At 33.5% G+C, this 26694-nt stretch overlaps 4 protein-coding genes across 11 annotated transcripts in view; 2 read left to right on the forward strand and 2 right to left on the reverse strand.

The window, feature by feature from the left end:
- LOC129809796 (klarsicht protein) overlaps positions 1 to 2975 on the reverse strand; it is a 261812-nt gene extending 258837 nt beyond the window's left edge. For 4 of the 6 annotated variants that reach the window (XM_055859892.1, XM_055859891.1, XM_055859886.1 and 1 more), the window contains exon 1: positions 2785 to 2975. The gene's annotated coding sequence lies outside the window, so the exon portion shown is untranslated. Of the gene's footprint in view, positions 1 to 2046; positions 2340 to 2784 lie in introns of those variants that run through there. The other 2 variants (XM_055859889.1, XM_055859890.1) reach the window with 1 other exon arrangement.
- A 179-nt stretch (positions 2976 to 3154) lies between these two features.
- On the forward strand, positions 3155 to 8826 carry LOC129809797 (eukaryotic translation initiation factor 4H-like). Of its 3 annotated transcripts, XM_055859893.1 has the most exons (5): positions 3155 to 3219; positions 3357 to 3453; positions 3721 to 4196; positions 4327 to 4617; positions 8128 to 8826. In XM_055859893.1, the coding sequence occupies exons 2-5, from the start codon at positions 3422 to 3424 to the stop codon at positions 8271 to 8273; spliced, it is 945 nt and encodes a 314-aa protein (XP_055715868.1). In that variant the 5' UTR covers positions 3155 to 3219; positions 3357 to 3421; the 3' UTR covers positions 8274 to 8826. The 3 variants fall into 3 exon arrangements, with proteins under 3 accessions (XP_055715868.1, XP_055715869.1, XP_055715870.1); XM_055859894.1 differs by having other exon boundaries at positions 3196 to 3453; positions 4351 to 4617; XM_055859895.1 differs by having other exon boundaries at positions 3196 to 3453; positions 4354 to 4617.
- Positions 8827 to 13222: 4396 nt separating this feature from the next.
- LOC129809800 (UDP-glucuronic acid decarboxylase 1) lies at positions 13223 to 22903 on the forward strand. The gene is made up of 5 exons (XM_055859897.1): positions 13223 to 13423; positions 13498 to 14019; positions 17168 to 17487; positions 17550 to 17816; positions 22401 to 22903. Exons 1-5 carry the CDS (start codon positions 13363 to 13365, stop codon positions 22515 to 22517), a joined length of 1287 nt encoding a protein of 428 aa, XP_055715872.1. The 5' UTR covers positions 13223 to 13362; the 3' UTR covers positions 22518 to 22903.
- The window catches only part of LOC129809798 (uncharacterized), a 35737-nt gene continuing 31732 nt past the window's right edge, over positions 22690 to 26694 (reverse strand). Inside the window, exon 5 of the mRNA XM_055859896.1 lies at positions 22690 to 23394. Within this exon, the coding sequence (XP_055715871.1) occupies positions 22928 to 23394 (467 nt within the window). The 3' untranslated portion in view covers positions 22690 to 22927. The remainder of the gene's footprint in view (positions 23395 to 26694) is intronic.

Raw genomic sequence — 26694 nt, forward strand, 5'->3', positions numbered from 1 at the left:
TACCCCATTTAGTCCTATAATTAAAACGTTTTCTGACCAATTTCCATTTTAAGCAAGACTTGCTTTGACAGTTTTTTTTTTACACAAATTGTTTAAATATTATGCTAGCTATAAACATTCCAACATCCATGGTATAGAATGATTATTTTTGTTTAATGCTTGAGACGAACTTATACCGAAAATAGACACAGGCTGATCCTCGAGAATACTCAGATCAAAAAATTTGGCGGTAAAAGGTCAGCCCAAACTATCATACACTGAGGATTTACGATCAAGAAATAGCGTTTTTTGCGTATATTTCTATTAAATGTGCTCACTTTAATTACTGAAAGATTTCTTGTGCAATATCAATGTATTTTTATACAGATAGGAGTACTCTGACCTTCCCATTAGTCCAATTTTAATACATTTTGAGATTTTGCGACATTTCGCACCATATTTCTCTCCATATTTTATTTTCACGCATAATTGACATTTCGAAAAGTACCCCAAAACACCCAAAATGAAGTTTTATAGGTTTGCCACTGGCGGTGGTCGCTAATCCTCGTAAATTTCACTAGACCTCATGAACCTAGAAGCTCAGCCTGATCCCCCCTATTTCGAACTGATCCATAAGCCGATCCCTGTGACTGTTTTGGGCTTAAGTGGGAAATTTATGGTAATGTAGTCTAATCATCATTTTAATTATATTTACTTTAAACCATTTCTCGTCTTAAACCGTAGGTCTGTTCAGCGCATAACACTGAGTTATCACCCATCACAAAAAACACATCTTTCTCGACTGAGAGAGGATTGAGGATTTTTCTTATTGCATATCACTTGAGGCAATAACCATGTTTTTTCATATCACTGATTAATTGACTATCACTGATTTTATCAAAATTTACATTGATTAGACTACCGTTTTTATTGTTTCTCTTAAAACAAAGTCCTTTTTTATCAAATTTAATTCTTTTCACTATTTTAAGTCCGAACACCTACACTTCATAATTAGAATTTCTTATTTTAATACAAAAAAAGATTTTTTATTGGAGATACCGCTAAGAATGTTTTTACAGCCTCGCATGTACTTTAAACGTACTCAAGTCCTAATTATGTGTATAATTCACGTAGTATATCTTCTTGAGCCGATTTATTTTATCAATATTAAAAACGTTTAACACTGCACTTTTAAATGGGGAGACCGGGAAGAATTATTCAGGTTTAGAATTACAGTAGAATCTCACTCAATCGTCTCTTTTTCAATCGGGCGAAAAATTTTGTTGACAATTTTCACGTTTAATTATGAAGAAAATTTGGTCAAATTCGCTGTTGTTCTTCCTATTTTATCGTGGTCCTTTATAATTGAGCGCTTTTTGTGGAATTTAAAAATGCTTTGATGCCCAAATATATCGATAAACCGGATGACATTTCGCCCCAAATGCCCAATTGAGAGAGAGTCTACTGTATATTATTCAGTCTGATTCAAGCATGTTTTTCACAAATTACAGGGAACGAAAAATTTCACTTGCTGACTAATTCTACCCCGGTCTCCCCTAAAAACCCTTCACAATCCTAAGTTCATTGAGAATCTTAATTTTTAGCTCATGAATATTTGATGCAAACCAATATGAACCTTGTAGGTTTATTTTGTCGAAGTACAAAACCAGTACTTTCATCAAGATTTAAAAAGTATTGTTCCAGCAAATAGGAATGTGTGAAAATTGACAAATTTTCTGTTTGCACTCAAACCTTAAGAGAATGGAATCAATTCTAGCAATTGTTTTTTCAGGTTTAAACACTAAATAAATATATTTAAAAGTTGTGAATAGTTCCCAATTAGAAGGACCAATCACAAACTGAGATTTAGTGGAAATATTTTTATTTTAGTAAATATTTGATTGACTTTGATTGAGGCATAATGAGACGCAGGCAATCCACAAAAACACCCAGGAAAATGCAATAAAGAACTGATGGACAGGTTATTGAGGAAATTTCCCCAACTTCCTCCGATCTCACATGATCTAGTGAAATTAATTAAATAAAATCATTGATCAAATGACTCACATTTTCCCACAGAGTCTCTTCAATCAACTTTTCTCTTTTTTATTTTCTTTCACTGAAAAATCACATGGATGTGGTTTGTGGTCTACTTGGGATGTGAACACTGAAAACACACAGGGAATCACTGGGGAAACAATCACTGTCACTCACAAGAACTCCAAGGAATCAAGAATCAAAGAAAAGAGGGAAAGAAACACAAGGAGCTTCTTCACTTTTGTTTTGGATTTAGGAAACCGCGAACCGCGAGACGAACACCGAGAAAACTTCCGTCCGGATGGCGTGGAAAGCAAAAACTGCCTGTAAACAGAGAGGCCCGAAGCGCGCGAGAATCGTGCCATGAAGAACTCGAGACGGCAACTGATGGGGGCCCCACCATCGCACTTTATCCAGAAAGTGACTCAATCCACACACACAATCACACATTTGCCCTCCAACACGGAGAAAACCCCCTGGGATTCCGCAAAAATTCCCCAAATTCCACAACAAATCCACCTGAAGACCATTGGGGATGGTATGGGGTGTTGTCCCAGGTGAAATTTGGGGTGGAAAAGCGTTGGGAAATGGGTGAAAATTTGAGTTTTTGAAGGGAACGCGACAGCAAACCGCACAAACACAAGCGTGGCGCATTCCAAATTCCAAGGCCTTCTCCAGTCTTGCATTTCTCACATGATTTTCCCAATTTTGGGGCAGAAATCACAGAAATTCTGATAGGTGGATGGATGAAGAAGGTGTTTAACTCACCTCTCAGTCGATTTTCAGGGTAATCCGGGGGATTTTTCACTGAATTATCACAACTTTTTTGCACAACACAACTCACAAACGGCTCGCAAACACCATTGAAAAAATGAAACTGACAACTCGCAGGGTTGCTGTGATTATCGATATTTCTCGCGATATTTCCGATTAACCGTTACATCAAACGATATATCGTAGCAGGCGTTTGATTTCGGGCGAAACAGCAGAAACAGTCACAAATTTATCCACGTCAGAGGTGTTTGCAAGTTTGAACTCTACATCAGCAATCTTGGGAATAAGAATATTTAGCCTTAAACTTTGAAAATATCCTTAAAAATCCTCATAAAATTGGTTTTGATCTTAGGGGAAATATCGAAAAGGGGAAAAATGCCGAACTGGCCGACAACTGTACGACAAAATGGCAGCCTTTTATAGGCGGGGGTAAGTGGTTTGACGTTTGTGTCGAGGTCTAGTGGAAATTCTGCCTCAATTTTCACCGTTTTTGTGATTTTGTGACCAAATTGTGCTTATTTGTCAAGCTAAATACTTTTTCCTTCGATTGATTGCAAAAAATCCAGTGTAGGTGAGTGCAAAAGGTGGAAAAATAGTGTGAGGAGCGAGCACGCAAGTGTACAGTTTGACAATGGCCGGCAGAGGTGGCTATGACAATCAGAGGTAATTTTTCCATCATCAATATCAACCAAATACCCCGCATTCCCACGTGTTTGAGCATTCCTGCAGCTTCCTGGCCATCTCAGGCACAGGAATAGGGCAGAGAATCAGCTCCCACACGGCTGGAAAGCCTAAAAATCCCATGACGTGATGCACCGTGACGGACACGTTGTCCAAAAAAAAAAAGAGAGAGCGCGTCTCCGGGAAGTCCGGAAGTGAATCTGAGGGAGTTTTCTCAAGGATTTTTTTGCCTTTTTGCATTTTTTTCAGGGGCTATGGCGATCGGTCGAAAAAACCTCTGCCCACGGAGCCACCGTATCTGGCCTTTGTGGGGAATCTGCCCCAGGGACTCGTCCAGGGCGACGTCACGAAGATCTTCCAGAATTTCGAAGTGAAGAATGTGCGCCTGGTGAAAGACAAAGAGACCGATCACTTCAAGGGCTTCTGCTATGTCGAATTTGAGACGCTGGACAATCTCGAACGAGCTCTTGAACTCGATGGACGCATTCAGTTGGAGGATTCCAGTCAACTTCTGCGAATTGATGTGGCTGAGCAGAAGAAATTTGACCGTGGTGGCTTCAACAAGCGCGGTCCGCCACGGCAGGGCGGTGGCGGAGGCGGAAGTGGTGGCTTCAAGGGGCGCTCCGATGGCCGTGGGGGCTACAATGATGGCGGATATGGTCAGGGGCGCAGTGACTATGACAGAAGAGGCGGAGGAGGACAAGGTGGCCGAAGCAACTTCAACGGTGAGTCCCTCCAAAAAGCCCCCTCGCAAATTCCAAAAATCTTGCACCCCGGCGCTACACTGCTAGAAATCGCATAGCACAAATTGTTCACAAAATGTTTCTCTTTTACAAAATATATTCCCATGAATAGACCCTCAAGATGTTGGTCTTTCAGCAGATCGCGGGCCGAATCGTGGGCGCTACGGTAACTTCTCAGAGGACGGCGGCGGCGGTCGCGACGACTGGAATCGCAGCGAGGGCGGCGGCCGCAACTATGGCGATCGTGGTGGCCGCGATGGAGGAGGAAATTATGGAGGCGGCGGCCGCGACGACCGCTATGGCAACTACAGACGCGGCCACGGCGGCGGCGGTTCCAGTGGCCATGACCGCGATTTCGACAAACGCTCGCACGAAGACTTGAAGCCAATGGCAATGGCAATCAGTGAGTACACGCTTTATGCACTTGAGCTATTTCATCTTTTCCTCAGCGCCCCCCCCCTCATTGGACTTGCATTTCTTTTTTTAAATCATTTTCTTAATTTTTTTACACAATTCTTTAAGCTTAAAATCTTTTGAATAGGCATTTCAGAACTGATCCTTATTCTCAGATAAAGGTCCTGAATTTTAAAATATCAAATGTGTCCCATTTCTTCAAACGTTTTAAACAAAATGCAACAAGTTTAATTTGTTTTCAATTTTTATGTAAATCGCGGAGAGCTTTAAATGGAGGGGATTCCCTTCAAAAGTTGAATAGGGTGGTGTAATCACTTATCGCCATGTTTAGGAAAAAGAGGAATTAATTTTATTATAACTTTTGAACTCTTATTACAAGATATCTCAAATTTGACACAAAACTACTAAGATGTAATGGCTCTAGATTCGTGAAAACAATAGTCCTAAAATTTAACGCTGGACTACTTAAAAAACTGATTTTTAATAACAATGCAAAAATAACCACTTCGTCGCCATTTTTTACCACTTCTCGCCACCCACTTGAAAATGTCCAAACTCGATTATTTTAGGCAATGCTATAAAAAGAATACATTCAGCATTTCTTTTTCCTCGTGATCACCTTATTATTACTCACTTTAAATGATTTTTCTTCACTTTTAGAGAAATCAAATTGTAGGTCTATTGCAGAAAGTAAACAATGCAGATTTGACAATTGACAATCTACGAAATGAAATTAGCGTCGCCTATTGAAAAGCTATGGCGACAGGAGGTAAAATCAATTCCAGAAGATAACCACTTTTCGCCATGCCTCATTTTTATATAAAAATAATTATAAGAGAAAATATTAATGAACTAAATACAAATTTTATCTATTTCACAAATATAATTAAATATTCAATAGACAAAATATTTATCCAAAAAGGTATTTTTTGCTTGATGAAAATTTGATGACACTTAGTAGGGTAAGTGTGCCAAATTCCGGCCAGCTTGTAATTTCGGCCACATTTTTTGTTCCTCGAATTTCATTGAATTTTTAGTTTTTGCATTCTCTAGAGATTATACAATGCAAAAGAATAACAAAAAATGTAGTTTCCACAAACTAGATGACGTGAAAAAGGCATTGGAAGAATTCCAGAAGGGCAAGGAACTGTGAAAATGAAGGTGGCCGAAATAGGCCACAAATGTAATGTCTACATTTTTATGCATTTTATAATGTATTAAGAGTGAATTTAGAGAAAGTAAAGACGATAAACGGTTTACAAGGTTCCAAGGAACACTCCTTATAAAAAAAAGTAACAAATAAATTTAATTTGTATTAAAAATATTACATTTCAAACATAAGACTTTGGCGCTTGCATGCACATTTAGTACACTTACCCTATATTTGGTAAGAATTATTGGATTCGATGCACTTGCTTAAAATATTACTTTAAAAAATGCTCAAAATCGTAAATCCAAAACGAATAAATATTATTTTTCGACTCTATACGTAGCATCAGTAAAAATACAAAGAACTTTGCGGCTCATTTATTTCACAAATCGCGAAAAATTGCGATTTCTATATAAGTGGCGAGAAGTGGTGATTCCACCCTATCTTACATACTTTCTCTTACATACTGAAAATCTTAATGAAATTGATTGAAAAACACCTTAAGGAATGATAAATTGTCTCTCTCCCCATCTCTAAACTCTAACTTGAGTTTAGAAGAGAAGAATAATTTAAAAAATTTTCTTTTAAATGATAGTAATGTTTTAATATTTTTAAATTATTTTATTTTACATTTTCTCAATATTCTTGGCAATGATTTAATAAAAAAGGCGGTTTTTTTTAACTATATCCGGTAAGATTTTTTATTGGTTTACAAAAAAAATAACTTAAAAAAAACAACACAGTAAAAAATGTGTAAAATTTTCCTACTATATAATAGTGCAAAATCGACCATTTAATTGTTTAATTTAAAAATGTAAAAAAAAAGGTACAATAATTTGGTAATTTATTGTCACGTGATTGAAAATTACCACTATTATAGTTGAAAAATTTCCAACAATGTTGTTTAATTTGAAAATGTGTAAAATTTTAACACTATAATAGTGTGAAATCGGATAAATTAATTATTTAATTGCGATCTGTGTAAAATTTCTCACTGGTATAATCATAAAAATTTTTCAACAATGTTCCGTGAATTAAAACTGTTTGACAAATTCTAAAAATTATCACTATTATAGTATGATTACAGTTTTTCACATTATTATAGTGTAAAAAAATACACAACTTTATGGTATTTTTTGTCACATGATCAAAAATTAACACTATTATAAATTGATCATAATTTTTAACACTATTATAGTGTGAAGCCTTGTGTATTTCAACCAAAGTTGTTGAATTTTTAAACAATAGTTGTTGAATTTTCATACAAAAGTTGTTGAATTTTTAAATAAAAGTTGTGTAAAAATTGTTGAATTTCCAATTAAGACTTATACTTCAGTCGAGATGCTTTTCATTGGGCAAAAGTCATATAGAACATCACATATTTATATGAATAATAAGTATATCGTGATGATCCGAGCATCAGATGTAATCATTTCGCATTAGGGAGGATCCCGAGTACAGGAAAAACCAATAAAAATGTCTAAAAGGGCAAAAAAATCAAAATCTTCGAATAGAAAAGAAAATGCAACAATCAACAGAATTCAACAATTTTTGAGTTTACACATAAAAATTCAACAATTTTTAAATTCAACAATTCCAAATTCAACATCTTGATATTCAACAACTTTAAATTAAACAATTTTAAATTAACACTTTTTCCAAATTTAACACTATAATAGTGGTGTGAAAGATTACACACAATAATAGTGTTATTTTTTTTACTGTGTAATTAACTAACCAAAATCTAAATTCGCATCCCGTTCTTTCTCAAGCTTGTTGCATATGTCTATCCTACTCTTCCACAAACAAAATAAACTAAACTAAAATCGAATTTGTTGTGACGTCCAAGAGGAGGAGAAGATTACGAGAGAGTAAGACGAATTTATACAAAACATTTGTGAAGAAAAAGGAAGTGAATTTAAATTTCATGAAATTTTCGTGATATAAAAGGTATGCCTGTAGCATTAAAAATAAAATCCTTTGCGTATAATGTCTGAAGCCCTTTCCTACACTTTTTAGTTCTCCCCTATATTCCCTAATATCTATTTCAAATCGAATTTGTAGGCATTACAAATTGGTGGATTACTTTAAGAATCTCATCTACAAAGAGCTTCTATAGCCTCCCAGTGATCTTTATCTTGAATTTATTTGTATTTCTACGTTATTTTGGAAAGGCTGTGATTTATGAATCGGTTCAAATCGGTTCTGAATCGGTAAACGTAAATATAACGGACCAAGTGGAAGAGACTTTGCGGAATGCTCGATTATTTATTTATTTTTTTTTATAAATTAATGCAATCCCAAATGTGCCTATCTTTGACATGCTCTTGTCCGTATCAAATGTTGCAGATGACGATGGGAGGCCAAGGCTCAAACTGAATCCGCGCACGGTGAAGGAGCCGATAAATTCACTGGCTCAGACAACACAGGCGGCATCAATTTTTGGGAATGCTCGTCCACGTGAGGAGAAATTGAAGGACTTGGAGGAGAATTAGGCGAAGAGAGAGAGTGAGTGAGTAGATTTTTTGACAGAGACAAGAGAGAAAGTGTCTCTCCTTTTCGGAGATGACCACAATTTACTAAGCGATAGCAAGAGATTTAACCCCAGATGTTTACACGAGAGAATTTTTTTGCGATGATGCAGTCACGATAAATTTCACACAGTTATTAAAGAAAAAAATAAAACGAACAAGAGGAAAAAATTGCAAATGAATGATTAAACGCGGAGAATGTTTGAAAAAAAAAGACAGTCAGCATAAATATTAAAAAAAAAACTTGTACCAAGAAAAACTGCTAAATGATAAATGAGTTGTTAAATGCGAAAGGATACGATTTTGCGGATATCCATCAGATCCAATTTTTCTGCCAAGTGGTTTATAAACTGAGGAAAGATTTATTCAAATGCGCGATTTTCTATTTCAATGCGAGATATATAGAGGCAAAAACAAATACAAAGAATTAAATAAAAAGAAAGTGAAGATAGGGTGAAAAAAAAATACTGAATGCACGTAGAAAAAATCACGAGTGAGAATTAAAGGAAAAAACAAAGATTAAATAGAGAGAAAAGGGGGTATAAATTAATTGAAAGAAAGTAAAAGGAGAGAGTTTAATATAAATTAATAAAACACAAAAAAAAGATATTTGTAATAATTAGTAGATTTGAAAAAAAGAAAACACAAAAGAGGAAAGGAAACAAATAGTTTCGTAGTTTGTTGCTGTTTCTGATCTTAAGTTTCTTTATTTCTTTATTCGTAACATCTTAGAACGCACTTTTCCTCTTTAACTAAGAAAAAGAAAATTAAAGTGAATAATTAGCGTAAAACAAATCATTATAAAAAAAAACTAATTGTTTAAAAAAAATATTCAGGTAATATTTTTTCTGTTTATTTTTTCTTGTGCAAGACGAGAGGATTTTTTTTTGTAAGCGAACCTTTTATTTTAAAAGATTCCTAATTAATAAAATAAAACTTAAAAGCAGAAAAAATAAAAAATAAAATACTAACAAGACTAGAAAGAAAATAAAAAAAATAAATAAATCGTAAGTTTAGAAGGAAAACAATTGAGTAAAAAAAAAGAATAAGCAAAAAAATAGTGAAACACGAATTTACTTTATTTTTGATAAAATATTTGAGAAAAAATAATAAAACATTTGAGGGATATATTTCTTCTCAAAAGAACAAAAGAAAAAATCTTGGATTCACAATAAACAAAAGGACAAACTCTCGACACAATGAACATATTATTAAATTTCTTCTCTTTCCGTCGTTCTGAGTCCACCTAATTATTGACAGGATGATACAATGAATTTCAAAAAAAAATCCTCCTTCAATGATTAGGTGGACTCGAAAAAAAACTAATAAAAAAAGACGTCTATAGAGTAAAAAGCTTAATACTTTTCTCTTTTCTTTAAGTGAAAAGAATTAGATAAATTTAATTTATGTTACAGATTCTTTTTTTTCTAAAGCTTATTACCTTGTTTTTATTTTAAATTATTTTTTTCACAAATGCTATTTAAAAACAAAAACAAGGAAAAAGAAATATTTAAGTTATTCTCGAAAGAAAAAATAGACAAGAAGTTGAATGATTGAAAAAAATACGCAATGATTAACATAATTATGCTTAAAAGAAAAATCTATCTATCAAAAATTAAAAAAAAAAAACAAAAATAAAAGAAAAAACACTAAAAAATATTTGCAATAAATGTAGAATTGTTGAAGAAAAAAAAAGAGGAAAGCTGTAAGAACTTTTAAAATGCGCCCCCAAAACTGTGTAAATATATTTGCAAAAAAAAAATAAAAAGAAAATTATTGAAAACGACAAGATTTGAAAAGATAACAAAAAAAAAATATTTTACACATCCCTTATGACCCCTAAAACTCCCAAGAAATTTTATTAAACTTAGACTTTTGAGGTTTTGCATAAACGTATAAAGAAAAAAAAAGATAACAATAAAATGATTATATACTGAAGAAAAAATATTGAAAAAAGTAAAAAAAAAATTAAAAATTAAAAAAAAATCCATAAAAAATTATTTGTACAAAATCTGTACCTCTAAGTAAAAGTACTTTGAATGAATTCTGTAACTGTAATGAATAAAGATACTTTTTAATTTTAAAATGGAATTTTTAAATTATTAAAATGTTTAAGTTAATTTTGAAAGAGTTGCATTTTTATTTGTTTTTTTTTTAGTAACTTTACATTTTTCGGAAATTTTACAAAATAGAGGAGCCCAGGGCAGATATTACAAAAAAAAATCAATTTTCGGTCAATTTAGTAAGAGCATAAATGTGTGTTATTCATTCTTATTTTTATCAATTAAATTTTCAAAGCTGTTTCCTATTGATATTTACTTTCAATTTTCAAGGTTTTTATTAGTTCAGTGAGTGTTTTAAGTGTAAATAAATTGCATTTTGTGTTCTTTTTGTGAATCATTTCGACTAAACTAGAATACACTGCATAGTTTTACATTCCATTGTGATTTTCCCGTGTTTCTTTTTGAATCTTCCGAAAAAAATCTTTATTTTTACATACTTTAGCTGAAACACATTAAAACCTGGGTCAATGATAAGTTTTCTTAGCTTATGAGACCCTGATTATTGCATTTTAAATTTTATTTTGTTTCTTCGAAGTGCTGTAGGGGCACTAAAATAGATTGGTGGATAACAGGATAGAAAGAAGATTATTCTGAATCAAGCTAAGATCAGCAGTTCAACAAAATGCTGATCTCAGCCCGAAAAACCTAGGATCCCGAAAATCTCTTTACCCCGAAAACCCATCGAGGGACATCGAAAATTTCGGTATTTAGGAATTAGGTCAGATTTAGGTCAGACTATTTAGGAATTTCAGGATCCCAAAATCCAGTTTTACATGTTGCGTTTTGAGTGCAAAAGAGTTGAATAAACATAATGCAAGGTATAGTTCCCTCAAGTCTACCGGTTAATCAACTCAACTGGTAGAGTTATTTATTCAATTTCATTAGATTTGCTATAATATTTAGCACTTAGGGTACTTAATGAGTCAAGTGATAGAGCACTCGTTCTGAGATGCTAGTTTCCCGGGTTCGAATCCCCTTTAGGTCACCAGGAATTTTTCTGGCGTTAAAAGTTTTCGAATTGCATCCAGTGTGCTTCATTGCACTTGATTCCACGGCGCATGGGAATTGCATCGGACAGCAAGAGAGCTTTAAGAGCAATTGCAGAGGGATCTACTGATTCATTACTTATAAAAGAAGGAAGAAATTACTTTAAGGAACTGTCAGCACAAAATAGAATTATTCTATTTTGAGTCCCAGGACACGCAGATATCCTGGGAAATGAGATTGCGGACAGACTATCGAAACTCGGTAGGGAAAGTACTTTCATAGGACCTGAACCTATAGGAGTACGCAAGGAAACAAAAAATGATCAATTAAAGAACATTGTTCTTAAGGAACACAAAAAATATTGGGAAAACACAAATATCTGCAGATCCACAAAGGCTCTGCTAGAAAATTCAATGGACATTTTTGCCCAATTATTGGACTTTCCCAGGAAATCAACAAGAACTATCGTTGGATTATTTACAAGATACTGGCTGAATGCCCATATATTTAAGATGAACCTGGTTGACAGCCCGATATGCAGATGGTGCAAAGCTGCGCATGAAACAGTGGAGCACTTTCTAGGAAATTGTCCAACGCTATCTTCACTTAGGCGCGTAATTTTTGGACAAAACACCATAGACTTCAAGGATTTCCAGATTATCCGATTGAGTGATATACTCAATTTCTGGATAGGAGCGTTAAACGAAATAGGGATCAGGGATTAGACATCTAGACATGCAGAGCTACCCGTTCAACATGGCTGCTTCCCATCCCAGGATATTTTCCACAATCTACATAGTGTGACCCAAGTGTCAAATCTGGAACCAAATATGGACTATAGCGAGACTCTACTGTACTTCAGTCGATACAAATATTCATTGTCACTGATCCAAACACACACCGAGATGGGCTGCTGTGATATAGTAGCGATACTAATTGCCCACAGAGCTGTGATATGGAGCGGCAACCCGTATCGGGGGATAAGATAGAATAGGAGTAGGGAAGCTTAAGAAATTATTAAAAAAAAAAACAAATCGGTTGAAAAATGGGCCCTCCAAACTGGTTGACCTTTGACCTTCAATAATTCAAAATGGCGAATTTTCCGATAATAGGTATGTTGGGCTAAATATTCACCTGGACTACCTCTAAAACATATGCGGAAATTATTGAAAAAGCATGGGCCAATGTTGAGAAAAACCGAAAAAACATGGTTTTTAGGGAAATTTACTTATGGGGGATATAAAATTATTCAAAAATCGGTACATAACCGGTTCAGCCGGTTCATTACCGATGAAGACCGATGCAGTCGGGTTCAAAATTTCAATACCTTTCCAAAATAAACCAAATCGGTTGAAAAATGGGTCCTCCAAATTGATGTTGACCTTTCACCTTTAATAATTCAAAATGGCGAATTTTCCGGTCATGGGTTTGTCTGAGCGAAATGTTCACCTCGTTCACCTGGACTACCTCTAAAACATAGCCAAAAATGATGGAAAAAGCTTGGGCCAATTTTGAGAAAAACCGAAAAAACATGGTTTTCAGGGGTGGGGAAGGGAATAGGGGAAAAACGTGTAGAGATATTATGATTTTTTATTGGTGGTCATCGAAGACTAGAAGACGATATCTCTTACCGTTTAAGCTCCAGAACAGTGAAAAGTTGAAAACAAAAGACGAATATATAACTGCTCCCTCTTTGAGTTCGAGGAGTAAAAAGGATCCTAGCTTAAAGGTTATCTAATAATATCTAATAAACAGTTATCTTATAAGATTCAATTTTATGTAAAGGAACTTTTGAAATACCATTTTCCGCCAATTGCAATAGCTGTGTCCGCTGTGATAAGATAGCACGCGCAAAAGCTTTCCGTCAAAGTGGTGTGATTGTGTGCGTGCGCGAGTGTTTTGGATTGGAATAAAAAGAATTTACGGAGGAAATTGCAATGGGAAAACTGCGTGGAAATATTGGCGGAATAGTTGAATAAATATGTGGAGTTGAGAGGAGAATCATGGTATTAACGCGTCGCAAAATGAGACAGTGTCTAATTGTAGGGATTACCATGATTTTGGGTGAGTATCTGCAGCATTCCCATCTAACCTCACATTCTCTGACCCCTGGACTTACCATCCCGGACACTTTTCAGTGGTCTGCCTGTACAAGACTTGGGCCAGTTCGATTGGGAGTGCCAAAGAGAATGCCACACCAGGAGACCAGGTTGTGGGTGTCCTGCCGGAACCCGTGCATGGGGAGACTCCTGAGAATGTGGTGCAGGAACTGGAGGCAACACGAAAGAAATTGGCACAGTTGGAGAAGAAACTGCAGGATCTCGAAGGGAGGATCCCAGTGAAGTATCCGGACGTCAAGTACCTAAACTACAAGAATAGGAAGAGGATTTTGGTGACTGGAGGAGCGGGATTTGTGGGATCGCATCTCGTGGATTTGCTGATGATGGAGGGCCATGAAGTGATTGTGGTGGACAATTTCTTCACGGGACGCAAGAGGAACGTTGAACATTGGTTTGGCCACGAAAATTTCGAGCTCATTCACCATGACATCGTGAATCCGTTGTTTATCGAAGTGGATGAGATTTATCATCTGGCCAGTCCCGCCTCTCCACCCCATTACATGTACAATCCCGTCAAGACGATAAAGACCAATACGATGGGTAAGTTGCCAAGAGGCTTAGCACTTCTCGAGATGAAGTAGTACTTCCCAAGACTTGATTTCTGCTTGAAATGATAAGCCTGTTCTTACAACATTCACCACTATTTCACAGACATAAAGTACTCACTAGCATTTTTCACTGATAACAAATCACAGTGGAGATTAGAATAATTTACAGCACTAAACACTCACGCAAGAAGACAAACTTTCTTATCATTTGGATGGGAACGACAGTGCTCAGAATAATTTTTGGGACCCAAAACAAAAAATTGCTCCACTGAGATAAATCCGAAAAAGTTAAAATAACATTCCGGAAATGTTAATTTTACCCTTCAGTATTGATCCAAAATCTGTGTAAATATTACATTATTCTAGGTGTATTGGGGGTTAGAGTTACCCTTTTTCATGTTAATTTTACTCTTAAAAAGGTGTAAAATTAACATTAAAAAATGTTGATATATTTTTACACCTAAAAAGTGTTAAAGTTATGAGGAAAAAATGTTAATCGCACCCCCGTTTTTTCTCAGTATCTTTAAAAGATTTTTCACATTGACTTTAATTAACCCATTCGCAAACTAGAGGATTTTGAATAAAGGATGGAAGGGATTTAAATTACTAAAGAAAAAGTATAGATCAATTGAGGTAGAAATAACATTTTATTGCTCTTTTCTTGGTTTCCGGGAAGTCAATTAGAGTTTCTGTTCGAAGCATTTGAAGTTACGCTAAATTTTGACACCGCGTCGTTTTTGATAATATTTTCCTACATTCTTTTTCCTGATGTGAATTCTGGTTGACTAATTCTTTTCTCAGATAGCTACACTTTATAAATACAGTAGACTCTCGCAAATTCGGCTCTTTTAAGATCGGGCTACTTTTTAATTCGGGCAGCGGTTACATTTGAAAAAAGTTTGTTGTCATTTTTCAAGTTTGATTATGATTATCAAATGAATCAAATATGCTCAAATTTGGCATGGTTTGTCTTAGTTTTGATCTGATTTTGCATTATTGAGGGATTTTCATGCAATTTATGTTATATATGAGTGTGTAAACTCAATATCTATATGCACATGAATAAAAAATCGTTGCATTTCAAAAACTTTATCGCCCGAATTTCTGTCCAAATCAGCTGACATTTCGGTCCCATATGCCCGAATTTGAGAGAGTCTACTGTAAATGGTCTTTGAAAGAATTTATTGTAGGGAATTTAAATTCAACAACTGTTAAGACGCGTGCTTGATAGCGTCTCCTAGTGCCTCGTTATTAAATAGATTGTTACTGCTTGAGCTCCACGGAGAAAGCAGTAATCCCTCTATTTTTCCCTGTCGCCAACTCTAGTGGCCAAACGGTTAGAGATAGCGACTTGAACCTAAGGGGGACCCCCCATAAGTCGACCCAACACTGAGAAAAAAGAGGGTGCGATTAACTCTTTTTTCCTCAAAACTTTAACACTTTTTAGGTATAAAAATATATCAACATTTTTTAGTGTTAATTTTACACCTTTTAAAGGGTAAAATTAACATGGAAAAGGGTAACTTTAACCCCTAATACACCTTAAAAGCATAATATTTACACCGATTTCGGATCAATACTGTTGGGTAAAAGAAACAGTGAATAATTCTATGAATTTAAAAGGAGTAAAAAAGAATTTCATCAGTCCAAAAACAAGCTTTTAAGTAGCACTCTTCGGAAAACGATCCAGTTACCACACCTTACTATATATAAAAAAAATAAATAAAAATGTGCAGTAAAATATTAAAAATGAATAGTAAAAATATTCACTTTGGTGAGTGAAAAATAAAAAAAAATAAGTATTCAAAAAAATAAAAATCGATCAGCAAAATTGCATAATTTCTGTTTCACTTATCTTAGTCAAAAACTTAACAACATAAAATCAAATTAAAATTTCTAGAAAAGAGTTTTGAAAATTTCACATAATTTTTTGGCATTTTGGAAATATTCATGAAATTTTCCAAATTCATCAAATCAATCCATTTTGGGAAATCATTAGTTTCACTTACTGAAACATCGGGAAATTTTCGGTGTTTTGGAAAATTTTTGACCACTTTTTAATTTTTCTCTGGTCGAATTGAATATTTTTATTGCTCATTTTTAATACTTAGCTGTTCACCTTTAATACTTTACTGCGCATTTAATTTTTACTGCTCACTTTAATTTTTTTTACCGACAGCTTTAAATAAAATACTGCATTTCTTTAATTGCTCACTGCCCATTTTTAAATATTTTACTTTTGATTTTTTTACTGCTCACTATATTTTCTTTACTCACATTTTTTAATAAAATACTGCTCTTTTTAAAATGTGTGCCCATTTTTGCTAATTTTTTACTGCTCATTTTTAATTATTTACTGCCTATTTTTATTTGTTGTTCTGCCCCTTTTTTACTGCTCACTTTTAATTTTTTACTGTTCACTTTATTTTTTACTGACCGTTTTTAATAAAATACTGCTCATTTTTATTTATTTACTACCTATTTTTAATTGTTTTACTGTCCCTTTTTTTACTGCTCACTTTTAATTTTTTACTGCTCACTTTATTTTTTACTGACCGTTTTTAATAAAATACTGCTCTTTCAAAAATGAGTTCCCATTTTTTTGCTCATTTTTAATTTTTTCTCATTTTCGACTGAGCGCTTTATATAAAATACTGCTCATTTTTAATTATTTACTTCCTCTTTTTAATTGTTTTACTGCCCCTGTTTTTACTGCTCACTTTATTTTTTACTGACAGTGTTTAATAAAATACTGCTCTCTTTAAAATTTGTGCCCATTTTTAATTTTTATTGCTCATTTTTTTATTTTTCGCTTCTCATTTTTGATTTATCACTTTTTATTTTAATTTTTTATGACCGCTTTATATAAAATACTGCTCTTTTTTAATTTTTTACTGCCTATTTATAATTGTTTTACTAATTTTTAATTGTTTAATTTTTTACTATTCGCTTTATTTTACTTACTGATCACTGTAAATAAAAAAAAACTGCTCAAATACTGCTTAAATATTTTTACTGCCTTTTTTTACTTTTTGCTGACCAATTTTTTTTTTACAATTTTTTAAGTCTGTGAAAAATTACAAACTTACGATTTTTTATTGTAAAAAATTAAATAGCAAAGATGTAACTTTCCCTTCAAGGAACAATCAATGTATTGGGTCTGGCCAAGAGAGTTGGTGCCAAAGTGCTGATTGCGAGCACGTCAGAGGTGTACGGGGATCCGGATGTTCATCCTCAGCCAGAAACCTACTGGGGACATGTCAATCCAATTGGCCCCCGAGCATGCTACGACGAAGGAAAAAGAGTTTCAGAGACCCTCAGCTATGCCTATGCCAAGCAGGAAAATGTCAAAGTGCGCGTAGCGAGGATCTTCAATACTTATGGGCCACGGATGCACATGAATGATGGTCGAGTGGTGTCTAATTTCATCCTCCAAGCACTCCAGAATCAGTCAATCACTGTGAGTAGCTTATCAGTTCAGTTAAGAGAGAAATTCTTTGGTAAATGCAATTTTGAGCGTAGATTTATGGGAATGGGAAGCAGACACGCTCCTTCCAGTACGTCACGGATCTCGTGGATGGTCTGGTGGCCCTCATGAGATCCAATTACAGTCAACCGGTGAATATTGGAAATCCAGTGGAGCATACAATTGAGGAATTTGCGGAGATCATTCATGATCTCGTGGGTGGGAAGAGTGTGATAAAACAGATGGCAGCTGTGGAGGATGATCCACAGCGCAGGAAGCCAGATATCACGAGGGCCAAGAAGTACCTCAACTGGGAACCAAGGGTAAGTTCCAAAGTGATTTTTGCATCCGGAGTTCTCTTAAAATAAAAGGCTTCCCCTCTTATCTTAAGATTATTTAAAAGTTTTGAAGTATTCTTGAAAGCTCTGCCCAATTTTGAAGCTTCCGGAGCTTTTTAAGGGTACTACCTTAAAAACAGAAAATTAATATCCTATTAAATGGCCTGATACATCTAATCTCATAGAGTTTCTCTCATGAAATTTAAATATTTTCACAAACATCTTTAAAAACATAAAATAGAGTATTTATCCATAAATTTGGCATTGTTATTAATGAGTTGAAATTGCAATTATTTGATGATTAATTAAATGAAATAATGTTTTTCAATGGTTCTGAATTTGAGCAAAACAAGCGTAAAGATTCTTACATTTCTTATGGTGTCTACACACTAGAAGCAATTTTCGTAATTGCATTTTTTAACACTTGGAAAGACCCTAGTGGCAGCCGCTGCCGATTTAGTTTTAAATTTTATTTTTTATAGTGAATAATATATAATTTCGCCTGGCGGCCCGATTGAATGCGTGCAGAATTTATCTGGCCATTTTTTCGTTATAAAATTTTTAATAAAAATTAAATATTAATGTAAGAATATTGCAAAAACAAAAAACTGCACAAAACAAAAACAAAAACAAAAAACAAAAACAAAAAACTGCATGTGGCAGTTGCTGCCACATGCATTTTATATGGGAGTTTGACGTTCTGCAGATGTAATTTTCTTAGTTTATAAAAGCCTTAAAAGAACAAATTGAAAGTGTTTTTGCAAATGATTGAGAAGAATTATGGGGGAAAGTGATATACCTTTGAATGCGCCAGTTTTTGAATGCTTCAATTTTTCTCTTATTTCCCAAAGCTAAAAATCCATTTTGTTAAGCGAAGTTAATAGAAAATAGTTAATTGCATTAACTATTGTTCATAAAGTAGAATTTTTGCTTTGAAAAATAAGAGAAAAATTTAAACATTCAAAGGCTGCCGCATTCAAAGGCAGACCACTTTCCATTACTCCATGATTCTGATAAAGATGAAAACATCGAATGGTTAAAAATCTTTAGATACAGTACCCAAGGAGGTGAAATTTCTGATTCAGACACCAGAAAAGAACTGACTAAAGCTTCGAATATTAAAATATAAGTAAAAATATCAAAATATTTTGTAAAATCCGATAAATGGCAGCGGCTGCCACTTGGTCCTTCCGTGACACTTTTAGTTAGGGTTCTACGAAGTGTTAAAAAATTCTGACGTTTCCGCCTACAAGGATAGGGAAAATTTTCTTTAAAAAGGCATTTTTTAAAGAAATTTCAACTAGTGTGTAGAGGCCATTACATAAAAAACTCAATATATTTCCTTTTCACATTTACGCATTCTCAAGATAGTTAAGGGGTTACGTGGATCAAGAAGACTGTAAAAATATAATAATTTCTCAATTTTTTCAGCATATTAAAAAAAAAATTTAATTTAAGCTCTTAAAGTATAACATATAAAGTATAACTAAAAAAGTATAACATTAACATACCGTCGTCGCGGGTGACTTTGCACGTTTTTTAGCTGTTTTTCAACTTTACCCTCTAAAAGTTGATAGTTAAAGGGAAAAGAGGAGGGTGAATGGGTAAAATTATTTGTATTCAGTTGTTAATTAATGTATTTTGTGCCACTAGCATTAATTTCATAAAATTTTAGTATGTTAAAAAAATCAAGAAAAAAGGCTTGCACTTGGGATAAGGTGCGGGTGACTTTGCACTTTTTAATACATACTAAAAAATCAACAATTTCTGATAATAAACGACAATGAAGATCTTCACATCTAAAGGTAAGATGCACGAGATATACAAGATGACGTGGTCGCCATCTCGATTTGACGTTTCTGTCCGCCATTTTCAGTAACTGTCAAAACTTAAAACTTGTCCTATTGGGCTGAAATTTTAGTATGTTGTAGCTGGTGTCAAGACCTTTTCAGAATATATCTATGTTCTAGTCTACATCAAGCCTCTACCTAGATACAGAGGCTCAAAGTTTAAAATTTTGTGATACTCAACTTTGGCAGTCTTTATTTTTTAATATTCTATATATGAAACATAAATGAAATGCCTCAGTAACCATTAAAAATGGTTGAGACTTTTATTTTATATATTTATTTACTCTAACATAATTAAAAAATAAACGAAAAGTGCATTTATTCAATTTTTTATTTTTCATCTTTGCGAAAACAGTTTTTCAGATTCTCAAATAATACGCTGTTATAATCAAAAACTTCTTTTTGTTTGTTTGTTAAATCTCATCTCCTAACGATAGCGCTGTCTTTTTTGTGATGGTTTCGATAAAAGAAGCTCCCTGTAGTTCTGTATTCACGAAAATGTCAAAATTTTGAACTTGGAGCCCCTATATCTAGACAATCACTTGACCTAGGTCGGATTTTATATATGTTCTGAAAAGGCCTTGGCATCAGCTAGAACATACTAAAATTTCAGCTCAATTTGATGAGATTTTTGTTTTGACAGGTATTCAAAATGGTGGACAGAAACGTCAAATCAAGATAGCGACCATATCATCTTGTAGATCTCAGTCATTTTATCTTAAGTTCCCATAAAATTGGATAATTCTTAGCCAAATACTTCTATAATAAAGCTTTAGAAAGACCATTATATGCAATTTTATGACATAAATCATGCGTTCTTAGGAAGATAATAGTGAAAAAAAAGTATTTAAAAAAAATAATCAACAAAATCGAAGTGGATTATTTTAGCCAGATAAATTTAGATTGGATTTTGGCAATTTACTACTCTGAAATTGATTTTGGAATTGCACCTTCAGATAACTTTTTCACCGAGCCGTTTTTTGACAAAATACCTATACTAGCATTTCATTAACTATTACTGAAACTACAAGAATCCTTTTGACGATCATTATACCTTACTTGGTACATAACATATCCCTATATACTTTGACATGGTAGACCGGATCAGCGAGGACCATCAATAAGTGTTAGAATTTATGAAAGTCTTACGGACAGCAGAGTGCAAAGTCACCCGCAACGACGGTAACCTATATTATCTAAATTTTTCATTTAAAATTTTTTAAAAATTTAGTCATTGCAACCTTATTTTTGGAGATTTTCTTTTTTGAAAAAAGACACTTTTCAGTGAAGAAGTTTTCTCGGAATTGGTCCATCTAAAGTCGATAAAACAAATATTTCCTGTTAGTTGATAAGTGAAAGTAATCCTTAAACGAAAGATTTTATGTTCACTTGATTAAAACGATCAAAACGTATTCTACAAGAAGAAACATAGTGTAAAACACGTCAAAAGTGATATTTTTGTGTAGGAAATTTTCTTAAAATTTCATTTTTTAAAAATTCCTTCGTTCAAAGACTAGTTCAACTCATCAGGTAGCAGGAAATATTTGGTTTTTGGTTTCCAGATAAACCAATTCCGAGAAATCTTGTCTACCGAAAAGTATTTTTTTTTTCAAAAATGTCTCCAAAAATCAAGTTCGACAGGATAAATTTTAAAATGAAAATTTCAGGAAATATAGTTTGAATGTTGTACTTTTATATGCCTAAGAGCTTTAATTAATTATATTTTTTTATTATATCACTGAGAGAGAAATCCGAAAAAATTAAAATAACATTCCGGAAATGTTAATTTTACCCTGCAGTATTGATCCGAAATCGGTGTAAATATTACCCTTTTTAGGTGTATTGGGGGTTAAAGTTACCCTTTTTCATGTTAATTTTACCCTTAAAAAGGTGTAAAATTAACATTAAAAAATGTTGATATATTTTTACACCTAAAAAGTGTTGAAGTTATGAGGAAAGAAAGTTAATCGCACCCTCTTTTTTTTCTCAGTGATTGAAAAGAAATTAGAACAAAATCTGCTATCAATTTTGTCAATTTTGATCCACGTAACCCCGTAAGTATATGCATCGAAATATTAGAATAATATATATTTTTTTAATTTGTCTTTTTGAATATTTTTTTGTTTTACCTCATTCACGTACATTGAATTGAAGTGGGATGGAAATCGACTAACCAAAATATATCAATCAAAAATTCTGATTAATGTCCTACCTTTAACTACTGATGCCCTACCTTAAATTCAACTAGGGTAAGTGTGCCAAATTTCGCCATAGTTGCATGCAAGCGTCAAAGTCTCAAGTTTGAAATGTAATATTTTAAATACAAATTGATTTTCTTATTCTTTCTTCTGAAAGAGTGTTGATTGGAACCTTGTAAAGAGTTTACCGTTTTTATTTACTCTAAAATCATTCTTAATACATTTTAAAATGAATAAAAATATAGACATAGCTTTGGTGTTCTATTTCGGCCACCTACATTCTCATAGTTCCTTGCCCTTCGGGAATTCTTCCAATATCTTTTTCACGTCATCTCGTTTGTCGAAGCTACATTTTTTGTTATTCTTTTGCAATGTATAATCTCTAGAGTACGTAAAGTCTAAAAGTTCATGGAAAATCGAGGAACAAAAAAGATGGCCGAAATTGCAAGCTGGCCGGAATTTGGCACACTTACCCTATAGCTACGGTCCTGAAGGGTACTAAGGGTAATTAATGTTTTCAGGTGCCACTAAAAGTTGGCCTCGAGCGCACAATTGAGTACTTCCGGAAGGAATTGGCCAGAACAAATCATCACTCTCAGCGGAATGTCTTTTTGCCGCGACATGCCGATGAGTCCTGAACCAAAAAAACTAGTCTCTCCAGAATTTTTCGTATAGACGCTGCAAAAAGGGAGGGAGTTTCATCAGTCTCCTAATACTTTTCCCACCTGAGATTTTGTGGGTAACGAAGGACAAGTATTTGAGTATTGCAGAGATTTCCGGAGGCTGTGAGAGGGAGAGTTTGTGTGTCGATGTACCTGTTTTGTTGTAATATATGATGATATAGGTGAGAATTTTACTGTAGCATTTTAGACTTTATCAAAATGAACACTCTCTCTCTCGTCTCCGGATCAATCTTTCCAGTCAAAACTCCCTCCATCTCCACTGCAAATGACTTTTTTATTGATCCTATTTTTTTTTGTCTCTTAGTTTTAAGGGTGAAAATAAAAGATGTGTTAGAGGCGAATCAAAGCTTTTTTTCCACTCCATTTTAGTAGCTTTCAGCTCCTGTACCACAAATGCAGAGGAAATAGTTGAGAACTCGGCGGTTCTTTGCTCTCAGCTCAAGCCAGCGGATTTGGTTGGGTACAAACATTTCCGGAGGCAATGGAGGCTTCTCGTCCATTTCCTCGGGATCTGGTTTGAGGTATTGAGGTCCTGGAAGCATTGAAATCACTTCCTCAGGCTTACGAAGCAGAATCCTTCCTACTCCCTCACACATCCTCAGCACTTCGTGCTTTGCCAATGTCTCAACATGTTCCACGGGTACTGAAGTTGATCCTCTGATCCATTCAGCCACTCCGTCAAAGTCTTTGAGGAGATTCATGGCTCCACAGCGACTGAACTTGACACGCTTTGTGTAGATGTGATCCAACCAGGCTTCGCAGATGATCTTGAGGGTCAGCCCAAGGATCTCTATGTCCTTAGTAGCCTCAACGATGGGAAGGTAGATTTGCTCTGCAACAAAAAACGCTGACATTAAATTAAAGAACAATAAAAATCTTTTTTTCCCACCAAAAATTCTTTTTGGGAAGAAAACAATTTTTATTCTAGGCTGATCCTCCTCACATCCTACGATCGGCGGATTTCTTCTTTAACTCTTTCTTCATAATAGAAGGATGTAAGATTCTTGGCTAATTTTCTCAAGACTCCAGATATTCAAGAAAAGAAAATATTTGAGATCAAAAATCACGAATTTCAAACCTTGTGAAATGACTTTTCTTTTTCAAAATTTTTTATATTAATTTTTTTTTCAGCAAAAAGTTCTTTAGAAACACAAAATAGAATATCCAAAGATTGTATATTGCATATTTGAATATAATAAACTACTCTCAATTTTCCAGAAAAGCGTGTAGAATTTTCCGGGTCGTATATGACCCTATAGTCCCCAAGGGTAACAGTGTTTTCGTCCCAAACCTATAGCGAAATATAGTTAGGACATTGTTTTTCTTTGTGAAATGCAGGTGGGACATCTTGCTCCTGGACATTTCATCTTATATCTGATGAATTATAACATATTTTGCAATATTTTAGAGTATTCTGCAAGCGACTCATATTGTGCAATTGTATTGTGTGTGAATAATTATGTGGAAAAGTTCATTTTTGCCAAATACCACTCAAAATATTGTGACAGTGACTGTTCAAGGGATTACCAGGAAGATTCCTTGAACACCAGGAGTACAGTGTTCATCAAGACAATCCAGTTTGCCATGGTTTTGGCCAAATTAATAACTTCAAGCAAAAAAAAACTCTTAAAAAGCCCGTGATATAGATTTTGAAAGTGGTATGTACACTTCCCTTGAGGACAACAGGGTCATATATGACCCGGGGTTTTTCCGAGTTTTCAAGCAATGGAAAATTTTTTTCCTCTCTGAACTATTAATTTGATCATAAAGCATTAGGAAAAACTCAATTTTACATGAATTCATCTGCTGAATAAAAGTGTGACGCGAAAGAGTTAAAAGTATCTTACAATCCTTTACTGTTTGAGGTTATTTTGAAATGTGAGGTTATGTTAAGTCTAACCTCAAAAAGTTAGTCCTTATCGTCCTTATCCTTTAAAATACTCAAAAGTTTCCCTTCTAAACGATTTTTTAGCAACAATTCTAAGTAAAAATCTAGGGGACCTTCCTGATCATCTTTAGAATACTTGACCAATCAGATGCACAAATTTCTAACCTTTAAATACCTAGAAAGTGATTGATGGGTTCTCACAAACTGTTTTAATTTTTTAAGCTCTTCTAAAGTGTATCAACATAAATAATTTATTAGATGTTTAAAAAAAAATTCCCACAATACCTATTTAATATGTTAATGTGAGGTTATGCTGAAGATAACCTAAAAAAAATTATTAAAATTTCAAATGAAAATATAATTCTACTAATATGACCAATTATGTTCACACATTTGAACATTTCAGTGACAAAATAGACCCCGTAATTCGGGTAATTTTATTTTTTTAAGAATTTTTTTTAACAAAAAAAAGAACTAGTCGGTCTAACCTAAAAACAAAATTAATCAGTGAAATTTTAGTAAATGAAAGTCAAAATTAAGTCCTGTCGGGTAAGAATTTATGTAATTTCCTACGAAACTCCAAATTCTTTATTCCTTTACAATATTATTACATTATTTTTGGACTTTTATGATAGAATTATAGTCAAGTGTGCTAATCCGGGCGTTTCGCTATCTGGAGAGTTTATGACTAATCCACTTAAAATAATATTTTTATTTTTATTTCTGTAATATAATCACTACAGTAGCATAATATTTATATCTATTCAAGTTTGAGAAAAATCAAAAATAATATTTTTATCCATTAAATAAATGAGTGCCCGGATTAGCACTCTTGACTGTAATCGACTCATTTCAATCTTGTGCCAACTGGGTTCTTGTGAAAAAACTATTTTAAATCCAAAGGTTTAATTAAAAGTGAATTAGCGAAAAGGCGACCCAGTTAGGACATGCTGTCTTATTTCAGTATTATCATTATTTTATAAATTTTCTTTAATATTTTTGATAAATTTTTTATATTATGTTTCTGAATGAAACAGTGAATAATTCTATGGATTTAGAAGAAGTAAAAAAGAATTTCATCTGTCCAAAAACAAGCTTTTAAGTAGCACTCTTCGGAAAATGATCCAGTTACCCCACCTTACTATAACGAATAAAAAAGAATTTTGTAACAAAAAAGAAATGAAAAATTTCAATAGAGCGAAATTATATGCAGAACTTCATACAGTTTCTCCTGGCCTGAAAATGCAATAATGAACCTCATTTTCTTACTTAATTAAAAAAAATTACTCAGATTTTTTCTATATTTTGAGGTTATGTAGAAGAATACCTCGAAAAAGGACACTTGCAACTTCAATTTATTCTTAAGCTTACTTCAATTGTTCGACAAACGGAATTTTTCATTCAAAATCTTGTTCAAAATTTCACGCAATAATCACTAAAACATTTTTAATATCCACTATGTTTTTTTTTTGTTTTGAGGTTAGAATTTATTTTATTTAAATTATGAAGAAATTTTAATCAATTTATGTTTCTTCGGGATTAAAATACTTATCGAAAATCCCTCTGTATGGTAAAAAATTTCGGCACATATTTGTTCCAAAAATTAGCTCGTTCACGGACACCATAATTTTTGGCATAATCTTGTTCATTTTACGAGACTCAAAAAGATACCCAATATTAGTAACGAATTTGTTCCAAAATGTAGCTCGTCCACGGACACCGAAAATTTCAGGAACAAATTTGTTTAAAACGAAATCAACTCAAATTTGTAGACATTCCACTGTATCAAAACGGTCCCAAAAGAAAACTCTAACAAAATTGTAAGTGCATTTCATAACAAAAATTTTTTGGAACAAAAACATATCTTTTCTAGGTGCAAATCGATTCCAAAAAAAAATTGTTCCAAGGAAAACTTGTTCCAATATTTTGGTCAGTGTCCAAAAGATTTTACCGTGTAGACGGAAAAACTCCCTTTTGCCGCACGAAATATTGAAATTGATTTTTGAGGTTAAGTTCAATATAACCTAACCTAAAACTTTTCAAAATAACTTATTGAGCAAGAAAGAAAATAAAGTTCATTATCATTATCAATTATTGAATTTAAAGCCTTAGATTGAAATCTTAGTCAAAAAATAATTTATTTATTTTTATCTGAGAACAAATTAGGTTATATTCAACATAACCTCTTATTTCTAAATAACCTCTGAAATTAATTGAAAAAAGAAAAGTAATATTCCAAAGAAA

Source organism: Phlebotomus papatasi, chromosome 1 (assembly GCF_024763615.1).
Source record: "Phlebotomus papatasi isolate M1 chromosome 1, Ppap_2.1, whole genome shotgun sequence".
NCBI lineage: Eukaryota > Metazoa > Arthropoda > Insecta > Diptera > Psychodidae > Phlebotomus > Phlebotomus papatasi.

What these genes read in the sequence shown, in the direction of transcription:
- LOC129809797 (XM_055859893.1), top strand. Translation starts at nt 3,422, where the DNA reads ATGGCCGGCAGAGGTGGCTATGACAATCAGAG. An exon ending in GGTGGCTATGACAATCAGAG is followed by an intron (nt 3,454 to 3,720) that starts GTAATTTTTCCA and finishes CATTTTTTTCAG; the next exon opens with GGGCTATGGCGATCGGTCGA. An exon ending in GCCAATGGCAATGGCAATCA is followed by an intron (nt 4,618 to 8,127) that starts GTGAGTACACGC and finishes CAAATGTTGCAG; the next exon opens with ATGACGATGGGAGGCCAAGG.
- LOC129809800 (XM_055859897.1), top strand. Translation starts at nt 13,363, where the DNA reads ATGGTATTAACGCGTCGCAAAATGAGACAGTGTCTAATTGTAGGGATT. An exon ending in TCCAGAATCAGTCAATCACT is followed by an intron (nt 17,488 to 17,549) that starts GTGAGTAGCTTA and finishes TTTTGAGCGTAG; the next exon opens with ATTTATGGGAATGGGAAGCA. An exon ending in ACCTCAACTGGGAACCAAGG is followed by an intron (nt 17,817 to 22,400) that starts GTAAGTTCCAAA and finishes TAATGTTTTCAG; the next exon opens with GTGCCACTAAAAGTTGGCCT.